Below are 18753 nucleotides of genomic sequence, written 5' to 3'. Positions count from 1 at the left end.
AAGTTAATCAAATTTTTGTGATTTGTAATTTTAGCATTTAGGCATAGCAATGTTTTACATAGAGTAAGTCCAAAATTAACTCCAGCTAGGCTGCACATTCTGAAGGTTGTATCCGAAGTGTACTGGAAGCCGTGGGAAAACATTCTAGTGACATGCATTTCTGATATTATATGCCGACTACCACACTTACTGTCTAAATCTGGAGTCTGAATTGCACTGTGTATCCCTGCATTTAAATGTGGTCTAAATGAACGGATGGTAATGAAAATTATAGCCTAGTAGGGTATCCTTACAGCTTCAGTGCAGGGTAGAGATCAGAGATTATGGTTTACACAGAAGTAAAGGGATTGAACCAGAAATATTCATACTGCAAGTTTCTGATAATTATTCTTGTCATTATTATTATTAGGACCTCCAGATTATCATATCATAGTCTATAGATAGAGAATCAGAGAGAGTGATTTTTTCCCAATGATGCGGCAGGCGGGATATTTTCTCGACGCGCGTCCAACGTTCGCCACATCAGCCTGGTTGGGCTTCGTCTCGTCCGTCTTTCGGGGAAAAAGCCGCTGCGGGACAGGAGAGGACAGCGCGGAACGGGAGGGAGCAGGCAATTTCTCCCGACGTTGCATCATTACACTGGGACATCGGTCGAGCTGGTTGCGCGCATGCGCCCGCAGCCCCCCGGTCCGCGAGCCCCGCGCCGAGCCTCTTAAGAGCGAGCGGTGCGCTGCAGCGCGGTCTCTTACGGCGCGGGACAGGCACAGGTGTCGGGGCGCCGTCCGGGGACCCACCTCGCAGAGAGCCCGCGCGACATGGGCACGAGGAGCGCAGAGGTTAACGGCTACACCAAAGGAACGGCTCCGCCGCCGTCTCCGCCGCCGCCGCCGCCGTCGGCCTCCCGACTGGCACCCAAAGGTGGCGCGGCGGCGCTGCGGCGCGCGCTCCGCCACTTCTTCCGGCGCAACCTGCTGGTGGTGCTCACCGTGTCCGGGGTGCTGCTGGGCGCCGCGCTCGGCATGGCCGTGCGGCGCGCGGAGCTGTCTCGCGCGCAGGTCACGTACCTGGCCTTCCCCGGCGAGATGCTGCTGAGGATGCTCAAGATGGTCATCCTGCCGCTGGTGGTGTGCAGCCTCGTGTCGGGCGCCGCGTCGCTGGACACGCGCTCCCTGGGCAGGCTGGGCGGGGTGGCCGTGTCCTACTTCCTGGTGACCACCCTGGTGGCCTCGTGCATCGGGGTCGTGCTCGCCTTCATCATCAAGCCCGGCGTGGGGGCGGGGCGCCTCAACACCAACGGCCTGCTGGGCCTGGAGAACGTGAGCAGCCACAAGGACACCACGGACTCCTTCTTAGACCTGGCCAGGTACTTGCAAGTTGCTTTTTGGTGGGTGGGTGGGGGGCGTGGTGGCTGGAGCTGTCTGTAGGACCCGGGTTCGAATCCCACCCTTGAGCAAGGTACTAACCCTGAACTGACAGCGCAAATCATGGGTAAATCCATGCTAAAGTTGCTCTGGAGAAAAGATAGATCAGCAATATGCATATTTACTAAAATTCAATAAAAAAAAGGAATAAATCGATACGCAAACGTTTCGGATCAACAACGGGTTCAAGTGCGCGCGCAATTCCTGGGATCATGATTCTTTGGGCGGTGATTTGATTTCTGGGGGACCTGGAGCTCTTCCCGCTGCGGCGCTTACGTTTGTTAATCCATTTCTTACCCGGGGTGGCCTGTTACTTGCGTGGCGATCAAATTTTATCTACAGTCTGAAGAAATCAGTAGAGAACAAAGCATAAGACGGTTCTCTTTATTGCACACGACCACGTTAATAGTAGATTGCAACGTTGTTGCGCTGTTAGCCTTTAAATGTGGCATTTTAGTCATTTCCGCTGGTGACAAGCATGAAGCAAGAATGGGGTCAGATCATGGGTTCCTACTTCAGATTTTGTGTTATATCCTCATTCATGCATGCTGAATAAATATTCAAGAACTTCAACAAGCCCTTTAAACGGTGTAGGACGGGGCTCGCGGGTTATACGTCGAATTACCAGACGCTGCGCGTTTCTGCCTGCTTTGTGCCACTCTGGAAACCCAGGAGTCGGAAATTTGGTCGCGACCTTCTGCGCAACCAGTGAGCGACCCTGTGCTCCGGACCGTGAGAACAACGTGCGGAGGGTTTCGACGGACACCGATCGCTACAGATCTCCCCTTTATCACATGTCGCGCTTGCCAGCTGCTTATACTCATAACCTCGGTAGGTACTGAAATGACCCAGACACGTGCAAACGGTGGAAACTGGAACCAACAGGCGTCTCGTGCTGCTTCGCCAGCATCACAGTCCACGGCATCACCGACAATGACCGTCGTGGATCTTTTCCTATATCCTTAAGACATGCCTGCGTTAATCCGGTTGCATAAACTGGAATGTAAAATTCCACAATGAGCCTCTTATTAGAGGTGCCGGGAAAGGCACGCTGCCTCGGCCCGACTTTGCGTTAACTTTCGGACAGTAATCCCCTTCTTGGCTCTGGCGTCATGTGATGCGATCGGCAGCTGTAGCGCATGAGGGGACTCGCTGTAGGATGTATGTTCGGTGCCGCATTTACGAAGGATGAGACTAGGAAGGTCCTCATCGCACCACGCTCGTTTTATTCCACATAGCCGCGGACTAAGTGTATTTAAAGTGTACCGTGGAGGTGATGTCGCTTATCGGTGCTGTCGAGTCAAAATGTGCCGAGCGTGTCTGTAAACTTGCTGTGTCTGGATCCGCAGCGACCGCACTCGGTATCCCTGATTGACAGCTGCACCCGGAACCGGCTCTTTACCGGGGTAAATAAGAAGCACCGGGTTTGGCGACTCTGCCGATTGATTAATGACTGTATGAAGTTGGACTGCCAAGAGAGGAACTATTGAGGAGGCTTGAAATCAGACGTTCTTGGAGAGTAATGACATTGATTTGAATTGCGGTTTTGATTAGGTTTTAGATTTGAATAATGGTCTTTTTTTTTTTATAAGGCCATTTCCTTATTAATTGCTCCATTTGTCTTGGATACTTTTTGTTTGGGATTTGTAACTATGGAGTCTGTTCATAGTGGTGCAGTGGGTTGGACCACAGTCCTGCTTTCCGGTGGGTCTGGGGTTCGAGTCCCGCTTGGGGTGTCTTGCGATGGATTGGCGTCCTGTCCTGGGTGTGTCCCCTCCCCCTCTGGCCTTACGCCCTGTGTTACCGGGTAGGCTCCGGTTCCCCGCGACCCCATATGAGACAGGCGGTTCAGAAAATGTGTGTGTGTGTGAGTCTGTTCATAAAATGTACCGGAAGCCCACCCGCTGAACCGGTCACCGCCCGGCATGTCACGCCTCCGCTTCCAGAAAAATGGATCCTTTTTTGTGTTTCTCTCTCTCTTTTAGCATTTTCATTCATTAGGTGATACTTTTTCTGCAAAGCAACTCAGGGACGTACCCGTTTGTGCAGCTTGGTAACTTTTACCGGCATAACTCGGCATATACAAGCGCGACATTGATCAAGACTAACGCAGCAGGGTGTAGGATCTGAACCCGGGACCTTTGAATGGAGGCAAGAGCTTTTACCACAGTGACGCCTGCTGGCCCAGGTGAAAGATACGGTAAATTACGCTGGCCCGTATACAGAACAATACGATGCCATAGTCACTAGCACCACGCTTTAAATGCCTAAGCCGTGTGGTCGTGTGTGGACGTCTCGCTGCTCTACCGGCCGTCGTTCAGGGATGCGCATCAGAAAGCGGGCTTTAAATGTACCCGGGGGTCAGCAAAAGTTATCTGGAGGCGAGGTGCGAGCGGGTCACACGAGGTTAAGGCGACACAAAGGAAGTGAGCGACACACTCCCACGCTCTTCGAACGACCCCGCGTCGGGCTCCTATTGAGATGTAAGGACCGCGGCGTGTCACTCATCCTTTGCCTGGCGTGTCCGCGTGCTCTGCCAAGCCTTCGAAGAATGGTGTCATTTTTTCTTTCTGCCGAAAACCTCGCGCGATACCCGACTCGGAAGGGTCTTGGAATTCTTCCGATTGTGTGGCTGCGTGTGAAAGGAGCGCCTCATTTGAATGTGAAAGCCTGTTTTGATCCGGGGTCTTGTCCGAGCTCCCTGAGCGCGGTTGCCATAGTTCATTCATCTTTTATCCTCTCTCATCCACAGGAACTTGTTTCCAGCCAACCTTGTCGCCGCCGCCTTTCGCTCGGTGAGTGCCTGTTTTTCCCGCGCTCCTGGACCGGACCGCGTCTCGGGGCACCCGCCCGAGCGTCCCTTAACGGCGCCTCCGGTCCACATGTCCACGCCTGCCGCGTGCTGACCGCCGACACCATTCATGTATCATGTATCTCGTTGCCGTAAGGCTTCTTCGCACACCCGCCACACCGGGCCACTGAACTCGTGCGGTAAAACGGTCAGTTTCGTTGACCGTTACGTGTTTTATCCGGATTTTGTACGCGCGTGGTGTGTCGGTCGGGTCTGGCCGACTGTAGGAGATGAAGGGGTGAGATTATGATATAGAGTAGGGATTGAGGCATTCTCACACACACACACACTCACACACGAGCGGTATCGTGCCAGGTAAAAGGTCTTTTGGACCATACATCCCATATTATTATAATATCATTATTATTAGGACCATTAGATAATCTGTAGAGAGCTGTTAGACAACCAGAAAGATTGATTTCATAATTGTCATAGTGACGATCTGAACAATTCCAGCGCTGCTTGAAGGTGACCTTTTAGGGATGATCATTCTTGTATGAAATCTTAAAATATAAACTCCTGAAGCCTAAGCGTTAAATCTCAAACTTGTAAAATGAATACACGACTGTGATTTACACCCCCCGATTGTACTTACCTACTTGGTTTAACCGGTGCACCTTATTTGTACACCTGAACTGCTTGATCATTACACACCCGTTAAGCCACGCGAGAAACGGTGATTCTCGTTAAATCACCGTTTCGTGGTAAAACCGAGGGACGCAGGGGCTTCGCGTGCTTTCAAGCAGCCCCGGGTTTGGACGGCAACACCAAAAACGTTGAGCCATCTCTAACACAACCCAAGGGTTAAAGGTCTTATTTAATTCCCGCAGTTCAAAAGTCCCACCTTGTTTCCCTGAATCAATGCAGTAAGTTACCCTGGTGCACAAATGGGTAAATCGCTTCAAACAGCTCGAGTGTAAGTTGCTTTGGAGAAAAGGATCCGCTAACCACGTAAACGTAAACGCGAACGTAACTTTACCGTGTTTTTATCCTACCCTCCCCCTTCCAGCCAGCCTGGCCCGCTTCCCTGTCTCTCTCGCTCCTGTTCCGCTGGATTACAGGAATTGTTCGGAGAGTTCGTGGGGTTCACCACGGTTGGCGGGCTTGGCCGAGTCCGAGCCGACTAAAGGTGCGGTGGGGCAACCCCGCCGGCGGGTTTATTGACCCTACGCAGAGCTGGCTCTACGCCGCGACACCCTCGACAGTCCATGCTCCAGCCACGGAGACATTTCGCCGACATCCCGACGTACGGCCGCTCGCGTCCACCGCTTTTCGTAGGAGCATTCGGCAGGACGGAATGCAGCAGGCAGTAATAATAAAGCAAAGTGTAATTTTCATTTAGTGCTCTTTAGGTTGGGGGGTGCGGTGGCGCGGTGGGTTGGACCAGGTCCTGCTCTCTAGTAGGTCTGGGGTTCGAGTCCCGCTTGGGGTGCCTTGCGATGGACTGGCGTCCCGTCCTGGGTGTGTCCCCTCCCCCTCCGGCCTTATGCCCTGTGTTGCCCGGTAGGCTCCGGTTCCCTGCGGCCCCGTATAGGACAAGCGGTTCAGAAAATGTGTGTGTGTGCTCTTTAGGTTCAGTTGATTTTTAGATCCTGCCTTGAGTCGTAAAAAACCGGCAATGAAAGCGTCAAAGCCGACTGCACTGCGGGCCCCGAGAGAACGTGACCTCGTAGCCCCTCCCTCGGGTCGCGGGCCATCCTGATCCTCACCTCCCGTGTTCTCATGACCAGGGCACCGTGTTCCCATGCGCTACGGTAACGTGACCCACGCTGCTGGTAATTCACGCGCGTTGATCCCCACCGAGCCGCGGCTCCAGCCACGGCATCGAATACGGAGTTTCGGACGCGTGGACGTGGCAGCAGACGGATGGAGTGCAGAAGCTGCTCCATCTGTTATGAAATCCAGCCCTTTTAGTTAGTTACTGGATTTCGAGAGTTTGGAAACGGCCTCACGCGACACGTACGGATATATAAACGCTGTCCGTGAACGCTGCGTTGGATAACAGGGCTTTGTTATATTTTTCCCCCCTGATTTCACACGTTATCAATGTTCAAATGCCGCAAATGTAGAATAATATAGAGTCCAGAATTATAATCATATTTTCATGCTGCACGATCATTTTCACTCTCATATATGAATCTGTTGCCTTTTGCTTTTTATTTCTACCACCACCGGAGCACTTTTTGCTTTCTCGTCATCATTTTGAATAAAAAGTAACTGGAAGGGAAACGGATGAAACTCTGTGCTCCTAGACGCCCAGACGCCGAGCGAGACCCAGACGCTAACGGACTGCGGCGGCGTAGCGCTCGCCATTAGTCATGTGATCAGGTGAATGGGACGGCCATCGTAAGTCCGGGCGGTTGTAAGTCACATGTGTCATAACTTGAGGAGCGACTGTAATGCACTGCGAGTGATTCGTGAAACCGAGCGCGACAGGTGCCCTCGCGTCTGATCGGCCTTTCTCCTTTTTTTTCCCAGTACGCCACCGATTACAAGTTCGTCGCAGTTGGAAACGTGAGCAACGGGAGCCTCGTCTACCAGAAGGTATGCAGACGCGCACCGCGGCGATGTTAATGGATCGCGACGATATTTGAGTTGAAGCACAGAGGGATTTACTCGCGGTAGCGTGTGGAAAGTTCTGGAGCTCGTGTCGGCGGATCCTCGGCTGGACACTTTTATTACAGGCTGTACTATTGTTGATGGAATAGGCCTCTAAAGACAACATACTGGTATTGAGACACTACAGGGATAGAGTGCTGGGGGCCAAAGGACAAGGTCTGTCGAGTTTGCTGACGGCAGCAAACCGAGAAGCGCGGGTGTAGGGCGTGAAGCTTAATACCTGGAAAATATTTACAGCAGAGAGCAGGGAGCAAATAAAAGTTATTTAGAAAGAACGAAAGGTAAAGGAAACTTTCTGCGTGCGGCCGGGAAACACACCGAATGCGATGCTGTTTGATTTAAAAAGATTTTTTTTTGTGGGAGATACTTTCGTAAAAGGTGCGGTGGTACAGCGAGGAGCGCTGCTGTCTCGCCTGGGTGGTGGGAGAGGACATGGGTTCGATCCCCGCTGGGTCTTAATGGAGTTTGCATGTTCTCACCGTGTCTGCGTGGGTTACCGCCAGGTGCTCTGGTTTCCTCCCACACTCCAAAGACCTGCTGTTCAGGTTCCTCCATAGGGTGTGAGTGACAGAGAGAGTATGTGTGTTCCACTCATGTATGGATGAGTGACCCAGTGTAAGTAGTGTGTCTAGCAATGTAAATCACTGCAGTGAATAAGGTGTGTGGGCTGATAACACTACATAGAGTTCATTGGAAGCTGCGTTGGAGAAAAGCGCCTGCTTAATAAATAAACGTAAACAAAATCATATATATTTAGTAATACACCCGGCCCTCGAGTTAAGAGTTTTCCAAGACACTGAAATTTTCAGTTTGTTTATTCCTGTTTGTATTTTTTTCTTTACTCATCTGTTTTCAAAAAGTACTTTGTTGCAGGGTGAATGTGATCTGTTTTTCTCCGTCAGGATGTTAGGTGGTGGTAAGAGTACCCAAACAGAGCAGGAATTATTAGTGGGACTGAACTTACTAATCTTGCTCTTGTGGCGTTTACAGCTAACGTTTGGTATTCCGCCTGGGGTACGTTGCACGTCTTTATGAATGGATCTACATCTGGCCTTAAATAGGAGTTTGGGGAGATACTTTTTTAAATCGTTTTAATTTGGTTTTAATTTTAGAGTAGCTCAAAGTACGTAAAATTGTTAAAGTCTTACAGTCTGTTTTTAATTTGTTATAGCTGTATCCCAGACTTTTACAGAATTTACCCAGTGAACAAATCTGGTTAGATTTTTTTTTTTTTTGTTTTTTTTTGCTTGTATAGACAGTAAAGTGGGTAGATGCTAAAAAATTTTGCATGCTTCAAGATAATAAAAGTCCTGTGATGCACTGGGATAATGTCCACAGCGTTCCTTGCATGCCCATGCCCATGCCTAATGTCTCTACGATTTTTTCAGGAGCACAGTGTCCTGTATAGGACAAGTTGTTGGTGAAAATGCAATAAACAAATAAATGTTAATTCATTATAGCTTTGCGTAAGGCTTTTAAAGACCGCGCACTGTGAATTTCCCATGACGTAGCGATTGGATTAGGAACAAATTGTTATGAACAGGGTCCCACATCCAGTTTTGTTTACGGGTCGAGGACCGAAGGCATTTATTCGCTATAATACTCTCTCCTAACTTAAGTTTCCTTTGTTATGCCTTATTTTAATAATCCAACACAAGTTTATAATTGGTACACCTAGTTTTGAAATTCAGGATTGTTGTAAAGGGAATTAAAAAATTATTATTATTACTGGCCCGAGGGGGTGTGGTGGTGCAGCGGGTTTGGCCGGGTCCTGCTCTCCGGCGGGTCTGGGGTTCGAGTCCCGCTTGGGGTGCCTTGCGATGGACTGGCGTCCCGTCCTGGGTGCGTCCCCTCCCCCCCCCTCCAGCCACGACCCTCTTGAGACAAGCGGTTTCAGACTCTGTTTGTGTGTGTGTGTGTGTGTGTCGCTTGCAGTGCTGCTTCTGTCTCTGAGCAATAAGTGGACGGGCGACATTTTAACCTGGGCGATGAGCGAAACGTAAAGACGCGAATCGCTCTTTTGTCATCTTAGCTTTTTGTCTCAGTCTCTCCGCTTTCTCAAAAGAAAGATAAAACCTGCAGCCCTTCCGTGTTCCGACCGAAAAGAGGTTGCCTCCGATTTCCTTGTGTTTCACTTTTCTCACGTTTTCCTTCAAGTGCGCAAGCGAGTGGGTTTCAGCTGTCTTTTCCGGAACACCCAGGAAGGGAGTGAGGATCACTGGATTCTCGGAGCACGTCGCTCCTCTTTCTCTTCTCCTTCTGCAGTGACCTCGGGCTTCTTCTTTCCGCCATATGGGAGCTCCAGTAGGCCACTGTGACTTTCGCTGCTCTCGCGTTTCGAACCATTTGGCGCTCGTTTTGCTGTTCTGCGGTGTTAGAGAAGTATCTCTTTCCGAGACACACTTACTTCTGTTATAGTTTTGTTTTGACAAGTATAGTTCACTCACACATGACTGGACCTACAGTAACTATATAGTGGAATCGCAGCTCAGTCCATTAAAATTTTTTAAATGTGTTTTCCAGAATTTTGCAAAAAGTGGAAAAAGTGGCAGAGTAGAGATTTAAAAAAAAATCACTGTATTTCAATATTTTAAGTGGTTTGATTGGATAAAAATAGTAACATAAAACACACGCACGTTGTCTGAAACTGCTTGTCCCAAGCGGGGTCGTGGTGAATCGGAGCCTAACCCGGCAACACAGGGCGTAAGGCCAGAGGGGGAGGGGACACACCCAGGACGGGACGCCAGTCCATCACAAGGCACCCCAAGCGGGACTCGAACCCCAGACCACTGGAGAGCAGGCCCAGGCCAAACCCGCCACGCCACCGCACCCCCATTAATGTAAAAATATTTTATTATAAATGCTTGCATAAAGTGTAATGGTAACATAAATATTTTATTATGAATGCAGATTTGGTTGTAGGATATGTTGTAAATGCTGCACCATCTTCCAACACGGCATTGTGATCATTAGTAATTAATTAACGTCGAAAGAGGTTGGTTAATGAGCCAAATGAATCCCAAATTGTGAGTGACTGAGGAAAGCCTGTGGTCAAAGGGTGTCAGTAGTTCAATTTCACGTGTAATCAACAAATATTGTCCACTGTGAGCGCTGGCCTAATTCTACTTTTTTTTTTAAAAAAAAACACTGAATTTAATGTAATTTCCAGTCACACAACTCTAAACGTGTTAAAATGTTTTACTTAAAAGTTAACAAGATTATTTAGGTAGTCGACGTAACAAGAAGTATATTGGGACAGATATTTAGATGACATTGAAAAGAAATAAATCACTGCAACGAAAGGTCGGTCACATGTCATGAGAATAAACTAATGAAATGTGCCGCATAATGTCCAGAATCTTTTTTTCTTGCGAGGCTGATATTGAAGTTCTGGTTCTGTCCGTAACTAGATGAGCTTCTAGAGCTGCTCACCTGGAACGGCAGCCTAAGTACACGTTGCGGGAATTAGACGTTCCATCAGCCGAGACGCCCATCAGTTGTCCGGTGGCAGCTCTCAGGATCTCCGGGACCTTCGACGAAGGGTTACGTCTTAGTGCGGTGTGGTATGGTGGCCCTGTAGATGGTGAGTGAGTGAGTGAGTGAGTGAGTGAGTGAGTGAGTGAGTGAGTGAGTGAGTGAGTGAGTGAGTGAGTGAGTGAGTGAGTGTGACCCCAGCTGATTGCATGTCCTTCCCACGTGGGCATTGGTTTCCTCTGTCGTGCAGTTCAGCCAAAGCCGTGACTCACAATTGCTGATGGTGTGTGTGGTGAGGTCATGTCCATGTGTGAGGGCTCTGAGAGACACTGTTGTCCCATGGAGAGCGTACCCTGGCTTGCGCACCGCCCGCCCCAGGATTAACCTTGGGTGGCCATATCTGAATGTGCACTTAATGGAAATGAAAGAATAAATAATGGAATGCGCTGTGTTTTACCGTAAATTCGGTTGCACAACTGTTTGGCACCGTGTGGTATATTGGATTAGTGTCCTTGGGCAAGGCGTTTACCCTAAATTGCTCCAGTAAAAAATTACCCTGGACGAATGGGTCAACGAGTGTCAGTCGCTTAAAACTGCGAGTCACTTTGGGGAACAGCGGCAGTTGCACAGACGTATGAAAATAGTTCGAATTGGAATATTCAACCTGTATTTTTGTCATATGTTCGCTAGACTCCTGTTCAAAGGTATGAAAAGTATTTTATATTTTTTTTTTTCCTGGCTGCAGGTACCCGTCGGCACGGAAGCCGAGGGCATGAACATCCTGGGCCTGGTTCTGTTCGCCATGGTGTTTGGAGTGGCTCTCAGGAAGCTGGGACCCGAAGGGGAGGATCTCATCCGCTTCTTCAACGCCTTCAATGACACCACAATGGTGCTGGTCTCCTGGATCATGTGGTGGGTATGAGGGTCGGTCGCCATCATCTGAAGGTGGTGAGCTTTCGAGACAAACATTGTTGTGCACTAACTGTACGGCTGAATGAAATTACACGCTTCGTGCATATAGGGTATATGGGTGCAAAAGTTTAGAGCACTTCCACATAATCCCCTCATTGTTGAAGATCATAGAGAATATTGGTGTCTTCATAGCTCGGGTTGATGGTTGAGGTCTTCGGTTGTTCGCCGGGCTTGGCATTTATGTTGCAAACGTTTCATCAGTTCCATAAACAAACATATTGATGTGGACCCCATCTACGAGCCAAAACGACGCAAGGACCAACGAGGGCCTACCCGGTATCGAACCGGTTCCGGGACCAATCAGAAATCAGAAGAACCGCTCATGCTCAAGGTTACGTGAAAACCAACCAATCACGTCCAAGCTTCAGGCAATCCCACCCATCAAACTACATATAAAGGAGGAAGCATCCAACACAAATCGCACAACTTGCGCGCTGATGGTGTCACCTCGACTGGCGATGAAACGTTTGCAACTTAAACGCCAAGCTTGGCGACCAACCAAACACCTCATCCCCTCATTGTATGCACACCGGCTCCTTGTGTTAAGAGCATATGAGTTAGGAATTTCCAAAGAGATGGACACGCTCCGCTTCGTTTGATTCGTCGTCATTCAACCCGCTTCGAGAGTGCTTACAGCTCGTGTGTGGTGTCCAGGATGGGGAACGTCACATGTGTTTGTGGGCTGAAATCGGTCAATGATCTTCATCGAACAGGGGCTTGTGGAGAGAATGTGTTTTTATTTTCAAGCATTTTATATTAGAATTAGCTTTTACAGTAAATAAAAACGTTAGAATGAAAATTGTTACAAAGTGTTTGTAGTGGGGGGGTGCGGTGGTGGAGTGGGCTTGACCGGGTCCTGCTCCCCGGTGGGTCTAGGGTTCGAGTCCCGCTTGGGGTGCCTTGCAATGGAGTGGCGTCCCATCCTGGGTGTGTCCCCTCCCCAGATGGCTGTGTTTGTACTGTAGTTATGGGCAACATTTTCACACCTGTAAATAAAGTGAGGCACACTGATTTTCCTAAGCCTTTAGATGAAAAGTTTTTCAATTTCACCAAAACTAAGCGAATATTAATTTTCGAAATGAATAAAAGGAACTTTTGAAAGTGTTCCCTTGAGGCGTACCCTGCCCTGTGCTGTACGGTTCTGGGGTACAGCAAATCACTGCCACCTTGCACTGGACAAGTGATTATTATAGATGGAGGAAGTGTTACTAAGTATTTTTTATTTATTATGGCTCTCTCTGAGGTTTTTACAGAACTTAACCCGTTTAATAAACGATGGGCAGAAGCTGAGCGCCCAGTGTACCAGGTATCTGGTTTATATACCACAAGGAATGGTGCGGAGGGTAAGGTGGGTGCCTCACAGCTCCTGGGCTGCGGTTCGGTTGTGGGCTTTAATCCCCTCTCACCCGGAGTTTGCGTGCTTTCCCTGTGTTCGCTTGGGTTTCCTCCCGCGGTCCAAAGACACGCGGGCGAAGCATGGACCCTCCCTCGTCTCGGAGACCAGGCAAGTGGTCACCCTGAGTCGAATTTGGCCGGACGGCGCATCCCCTACCCTAACGCTGATACGTTGCTTCCGTCTGGAAACAGGTACGTCCCCTTCGGCATCATGTTCCTGGTGGGAAGCAAGATTGTGGAGATGGAAGATGTGGTCCTGCTCGTGAGCAGTCTGGGGAAATACATCTTTGCTTCCATCTTGGGACACTTAATCCACGGGGGCATTGTGCTGCCCCTCATCTACTTTGGACTGACACGGAAAAACCCCTTCACCTTCCTGTCCGGCCTCATTGCCCCTTTCACCACTGCCTTCGCCACGTGCTCCAGGTGCTCCGCCTCCCGCACGATGTTCTTCTCGACAGCATGGCCGTCACTGCTCCTGCGCCACAGTCCTACTATCTCTGCATACCTTGAGAATATGGTCTCCCATCCATTAGTTAGGCACAATAATTAATCGGATGCGTCGATTGCATTTTATTTAATTAGTCCGAAGTGACTTAGAATGTTAAGCAACGATTTACCCCTTTTAACAACTTGGTCAATTTAACTAGAGCAATGTAGGGTAAGTACCTTGATCAAGGGTACAGGAGGAGGTTCTTGGGGTCCTCGGAGTGGAAGGCGCAAGGTGCGGCTCTGACCAGTTTGCCACCTGCTGCACGTTAATTATTTTTTTAATACTGAACCAGAAACGCCGCAGTCTGGAGGTGTGTCTGAAGTCCTTGCGTTGCTCTCGCAAACAGGGCTGCCACACAAGTCAGACCAAGGAGTGATCTCCTGATCGAAGAAACTGAGATTAACAGATACACTAAATAGACCAAATAACAGGCTAGACAATTTTTCAAATGTACGTCATATTCGCTTTATAAGAAATGTAACCTTTGCTTTAGGTCTGTTTAAATCTAATGGCGGATATTTACCCGTCTTGATCCAAAGCCTAATTCCGGTAGCGCTGCTGTCTCACGGCGCCTAGGTGGTGTGAGAGGACATGGGCTCGATCCCCACTCAGTCTGTGTGGAGTTTGCATGTTCTCCCCGTGTCTGCGTGGGTTTCCTCCGGGTGCTCTGGTTTCCTCCCACACTCCAAAGACATGCTGTTCAGGTTCCCCATAGTTTGTGAGTGATAGAGAGAGTGTGTTCCACTGATGTAGGGATGAGTGACCCATTGTGAGTAGTGTATCTAACAGTGTAAGTCTTTGGGTGCTCTGGTTTCCTCCCACAGTCCACAGACATGCTGTTCAGGCTCCCTCATAGTGTGTGTGATAGAGGGTGTGTTCCACTGATGTATGGATGAGTGACCCAGCGTAAGTAATGTATCTAGCAGTGCGAGTCACCTTGGTGAACAAGGTGTGTGTGCAGATACATAGATGTCATTGGAAGTCGCTTTGGAGAAAAGCGTCTGCTAAATAAATAAATGTAAATGAACAGGAAAGTGTTAGTGTCAGATGAGTTAGGAATCTTTGGACTGTTTTTGTTTGGTTTTTGCTGGGGTGTTCCTTTCAGCCGTGAATGTCCCGTGTCCGTTTCACCAGCTCTGCCACTCTGCCCTCCATGATGAGGTGCATAGAGGAGAACAACGGCGTGGACAAGAGAATCAGCCGCTTCATCCTCCCCATCGGTGCCACCGTCAACATGGACGGGGCTGCCATCTTCCAGTGCGTTGCTGCCGTGTTCATCGCCCAGCTCAACAACACCGAGCTCAACGCTGGACAAATTTTCACCATCCTGTACGCACGACTTCTGACAGTAAGACTCAGCTTGTGGCTGGGTAGATTTTCTCCATCAAGTCTGCAGACCTTTTGAAATGAGTGTTCATCTCAACACCTGGCTGATTTTCTTATGCTCTCCTGTTCATATTTATCGTGCTTGCAGGGTAACTGCCACAGCCTCCAGCGTCGGGGCAGCTGGTATACCTGCCGGAGGGATTATCACAATTGCCATCATCCTGGAGGCCATCGGACTGCCCACGCATGACCTGTCGCTCATGCTTGCCGTTGACTGGATTGTGTGAGTTCACCCCTCCAACCTTTTCCAAAACCTCATTATGAGTTTTGGAAAATGTATGAGTCTGTAATCAGTTCACACACACACACAGTCTGAACTGCTTGTCCCATACGGGGTCGCGGGGAACCGGAGCCTAACCCGGCAACACAGGGCGTAAGGCAGGAGGGGGAAGGGACACACCCAGGAGGGGATGCCAGTCTGTCGCAAGGCACCCCAAGTGGGACGCGAACCTGAGACCCACCGGAGAGCGGGACCCGGTCAAACCCACTGCGCCACCACGCCCCCTGTCATCAGTTCAGCCACCTTTATTATACAAAATCAAAGCTGAAAGTAAATTGGGATTGTCACTCCGCCCTAAGCATATACACTCGCTCCTCAGCTTACGAACACAGTTGACTAGACACACACACACATTTTCAGAACCGCTTGTCCCATACGGGGTCGCGGGGAACCGGAGCCTACCTGGCAACACAGGGCGTAAGGCCGGAGGGGGAAGGGGACACACCCAGGACGGGACGCCAGTCCGTCGCAAGGCACCCCAAGCGGGACTTGAACCCCAGACCCACTGAAGAGCAGGACCCGATCCAACCCACTGCGCCGCCGCACCCCCCTCAGTTGACTAGACACCTGTTCATAATAGAAATTGTCCCTACATCCAGTCACTTTCACCACTAATTCATAATCAATAAAATCTTAGTAATACAGAAGTCCCCTAATTTATTTTCTCGCTAGATACTGTAAAAAACCTTGGGTAAACCTACAGTATTTTATATACACACATATATATATATATATATATATATATATATATATATATATATATATATATATATATATATATAATATACATACATACATGTATATAAAATTGACATTATTATATTTATACAATTGGCTTGAAACAACTTTAAAATTAATTTAACATTACTGAAAATAAAAATCTGTCATTTCCAGTTTTCTATTAACCTAAAGCTATACGAAAGTGAAAATTCATTTTAAATGACTGAACATAAAGGAATCTTCTGTCCAAAAAACTCATATTTAATGCAGACTGCTGACTGATTCATCCATAAATACTTGCAGAGGTTGTCATGTTATTAATCACAACACTCAGCACACTTGAGCTGTAAACACTGTGGAAGATAGTTGAATGAAGGCAGATTGACACTCCGGTGTGTGTTTTGCTGCCAACTACTGGCTAAATGCGGAAACGCAGTTAGCTTTTACTCTGCAACACACAGTAATTTTAGAAAAGAGCTAAGCAAGAAAAATGCCATTAGAAATAAATAATCTGGAAAACATTTTTATTTTCGAATATGTTTTGCTTAAAGGTTTTAACACAAGGACCTTGCGTGCATAACACGATGAGAAAGATTTTTACAAAAAGAGGCAGAAACTGGCATGCTGTCTTGTAACTACCGGGCTGAACGCAGTGATTTTGAGTTTTTCATCCTCTGCATACCATGCTGAAAAGGTGTATAACAAAAATGCCATGATACCATGGTATGATTTTACCTCCATGAGGTGTTATGAAGCAGCGTGTTGGCACATTGGGTCTTGCTGATGCCTTACAGCTCCTGGGCTATGGCTTCAGGTCCAGGTTTGAGTGCAGCTCAGTCTGCGTGGAGTTTGCATGTTCTTCCCATGTTCATTTTGGTTTCCTCTCGCAATCTAAAGACACGAATGGAAGAAGACCATGGTAAATCCCTCCCATACCTTATTTTACCTTTAAATCAATGTGAACTGTCGCCAAGAGACAAATTTGACATAGCACTCACCTTACCTTAGGTATTTATTAACCAGGTGGATTCTGGGTGTTTGCCCAAAAAGGCATTAGTGCCATCGTGCCTTGTGTCGCCTTGCTGTCCTTAGGGACCGCACTACAACGGTTGTGAACGTGGAGGGAGACGCCCTCGGTGCGGGGATCCTCCACCACATCAACGAGAAGGAGATGAAGAAGCAGAAGCTGCAACAGGAGGAGGGTGCAGAGCTGGCAGACGTACGGGTGGAGGCAGTGGCAAACGTGCAGGCCGAAGAAGAGACGTCCCCGCTGGTCACGCACCGCAAACAAACCAGCGACAGCACGGCAAACATGCTAGAAGAGAAGATTGACATGGAATCTGCTCTCTGAGCCAACAGAAACCTAAAGCAAGGGTCACACCTTTCATAGGTTCACCTTTGGCTGGACAGATCATGAAACTCGCACCCGTTACCAGCTATGTGCCATATCCTTTATATGTCCCACACACCTGTATTCTGTCAGTCTTCTGTGGATATTGGTTTAGGGTCTGAGGCTTCTGTTCGTTGGAACTTCGTTGTGTGCTTTTTTTTCTCCTCATAGCTTTGCACCGCCTTGTTACCATGGGATTGTTTTTTTTTTTTTTACTGTGTTGCCTTAGTGGTTAATTTAGTCATTTCAAAGGGAACGTGAGAGATTAAGCGCTACAGTATGTGAACAGTGATGACAATTTCTAGATTTATTCTCTAACAATTAAATGATACAATAATTTTTTGTGCAGTGTCTTTCCAAACCTGTATCGTTGGCAGTATGGAAAGTGCGGGAATTGGGTGAAATATTTTTAAATCCGTTCAACCTGGCTGCGACGACTTTCAAAAATTTCGATCCGTTTCAAACATCTTACAACTGTGATGGACAAAAATGAAGTTAATGGAAAAGAGAAGACAAAAGCAGACTTTTGAGTTTATAGCATATGTTAGCAATGGCCATCACCATTGTCAATATTTAAATGCTATTTTTCAAGAAATTCATCTTATTTTTGACATCTGTGTATTATAAAAACTGTCTATTATGAAAACACATTTGTTATGAAATGCACTTTTGATGACGAAACTGAAAGCGGTTGAATATTCTGAGGCTATTTTACTAACATTTATGGTACTCTTATTTGCAGTATTTCACATTAGCCCTGAAAATTGAGACTGCTGTTAGGTTCTATAAAGTAACATCTTTGGAGGCAAAAGAATATTTTGAAAGAGATTAGATTTCATTATTTCTGTCTAGATATGAACAGTGCATAATTGTTTTGCTGTTTCATATGACCTACTACTGTACTGTTATGGGCTGCATTTATTTATTGAAATAACTATGCTAATAGCATTTGGTACATTTTAGATATAAATCTAGTTTTTTTAATCATGTCTTTTTGGTGAGTTCAGATTTTGTATTGTTTGTTTATACAGTTCATTTGTAATTTGCAGTTTTAAAAAAAAAATGTAAACTTTGCAATCATCTGGATGTTTACATTGAAATGTGCACATTCCTTGACACTGTATAATACTAAGCAAATCCTTCTCGCTTTACATAAGGGGAGAATCATTTTCACTGTACATTTTCATGTTAATCAAGTGTTTTGCCAGACTCCATTGTTGGGATACAAACTCTTATGTATAAAAATGCCCTTTCTGTATGAAAATGTGAATGTGTTTAGCTGCTTGGTAAGGGTAGATGTGTCTAGAAAGCTTGGAAAATTGCACAGTGGAAATAAATGTTTCAATATCAAATGAAGACTTGGAGGAATCCAAAGGTAAAAGACAAAGGGCATTCTCACATTATAGTCACAGCTTTTTACCCAGTCTTCAGCAGGAATTAACTACTTTGAACATCATAATCTTGCATTCTGTTGTCTCATTGGGGGGGAAACAGCCTCCTCTATTTCTCACCAAATACCTGTCCATTTTGAAATTATTCACCATTAGACATATAGCAGAGACAGTTCACAAATTACTCATATGCCAACAACTCTAGGAGGTGCAACAATGCACTTTTTTACTTTCATTACAATGATGCTAGTATGAAAATACAAGCTTGTCCATGTAGAAGACTTCTATCTTGGCAGTCTAATGCAAAGCATTAAATAAAACAGAACAAATCATTTAAAATAGACCAATGTGCTGAAAGTGT

General features: G+C 47.4%; 1 protein-coding gene across 1 annotated transcript; it reads left to right on the top strand.

Moving 5' to 3' along the window:
- Positions 1–666: 666 nt before the first annotated feature.
- Positions 667–18457, top strand: LOC108933608 (neutral amino acid transporter A-like). The gene is made up of 8 exons (XM_029259101.1): positions 667–1363; positions 4174–4216; positions 6751–6816; positions 11111–11277; positions 12925–13158; positions 14360–14554; positions 14700–14834; positions 16704–18457. Exons 1-8 carry the CDS (start codon positions 816–818, stop codon positions 16960–16962), a joined length of 1647 nt encoding a protein of 548 aa, XP_029114934.1. The 5' UTR covers positions 667–815; the 3' UTR covers positions 16963–18457.
- Positions 18458–18753: the final 296 nt, after the last annotated feature.

Source organism: Scleropages formosus, chromosome 16 (genome assembly GCF_900964775.1).
Source record: "Scleropages formosus chromosome 16, fSclFor1.1, whole genome shotgun sequence".
Classification (NCBI taxonomy): Eukaryota; Metazoa; Chordata; class Actinopteri; order Osteoglossiformes; family Osteoglossidae; genus Scleropages; species Scleropages formosus.
This window is presented reverse-complemented; position numbering and strand designations above follow the sequence as displayed.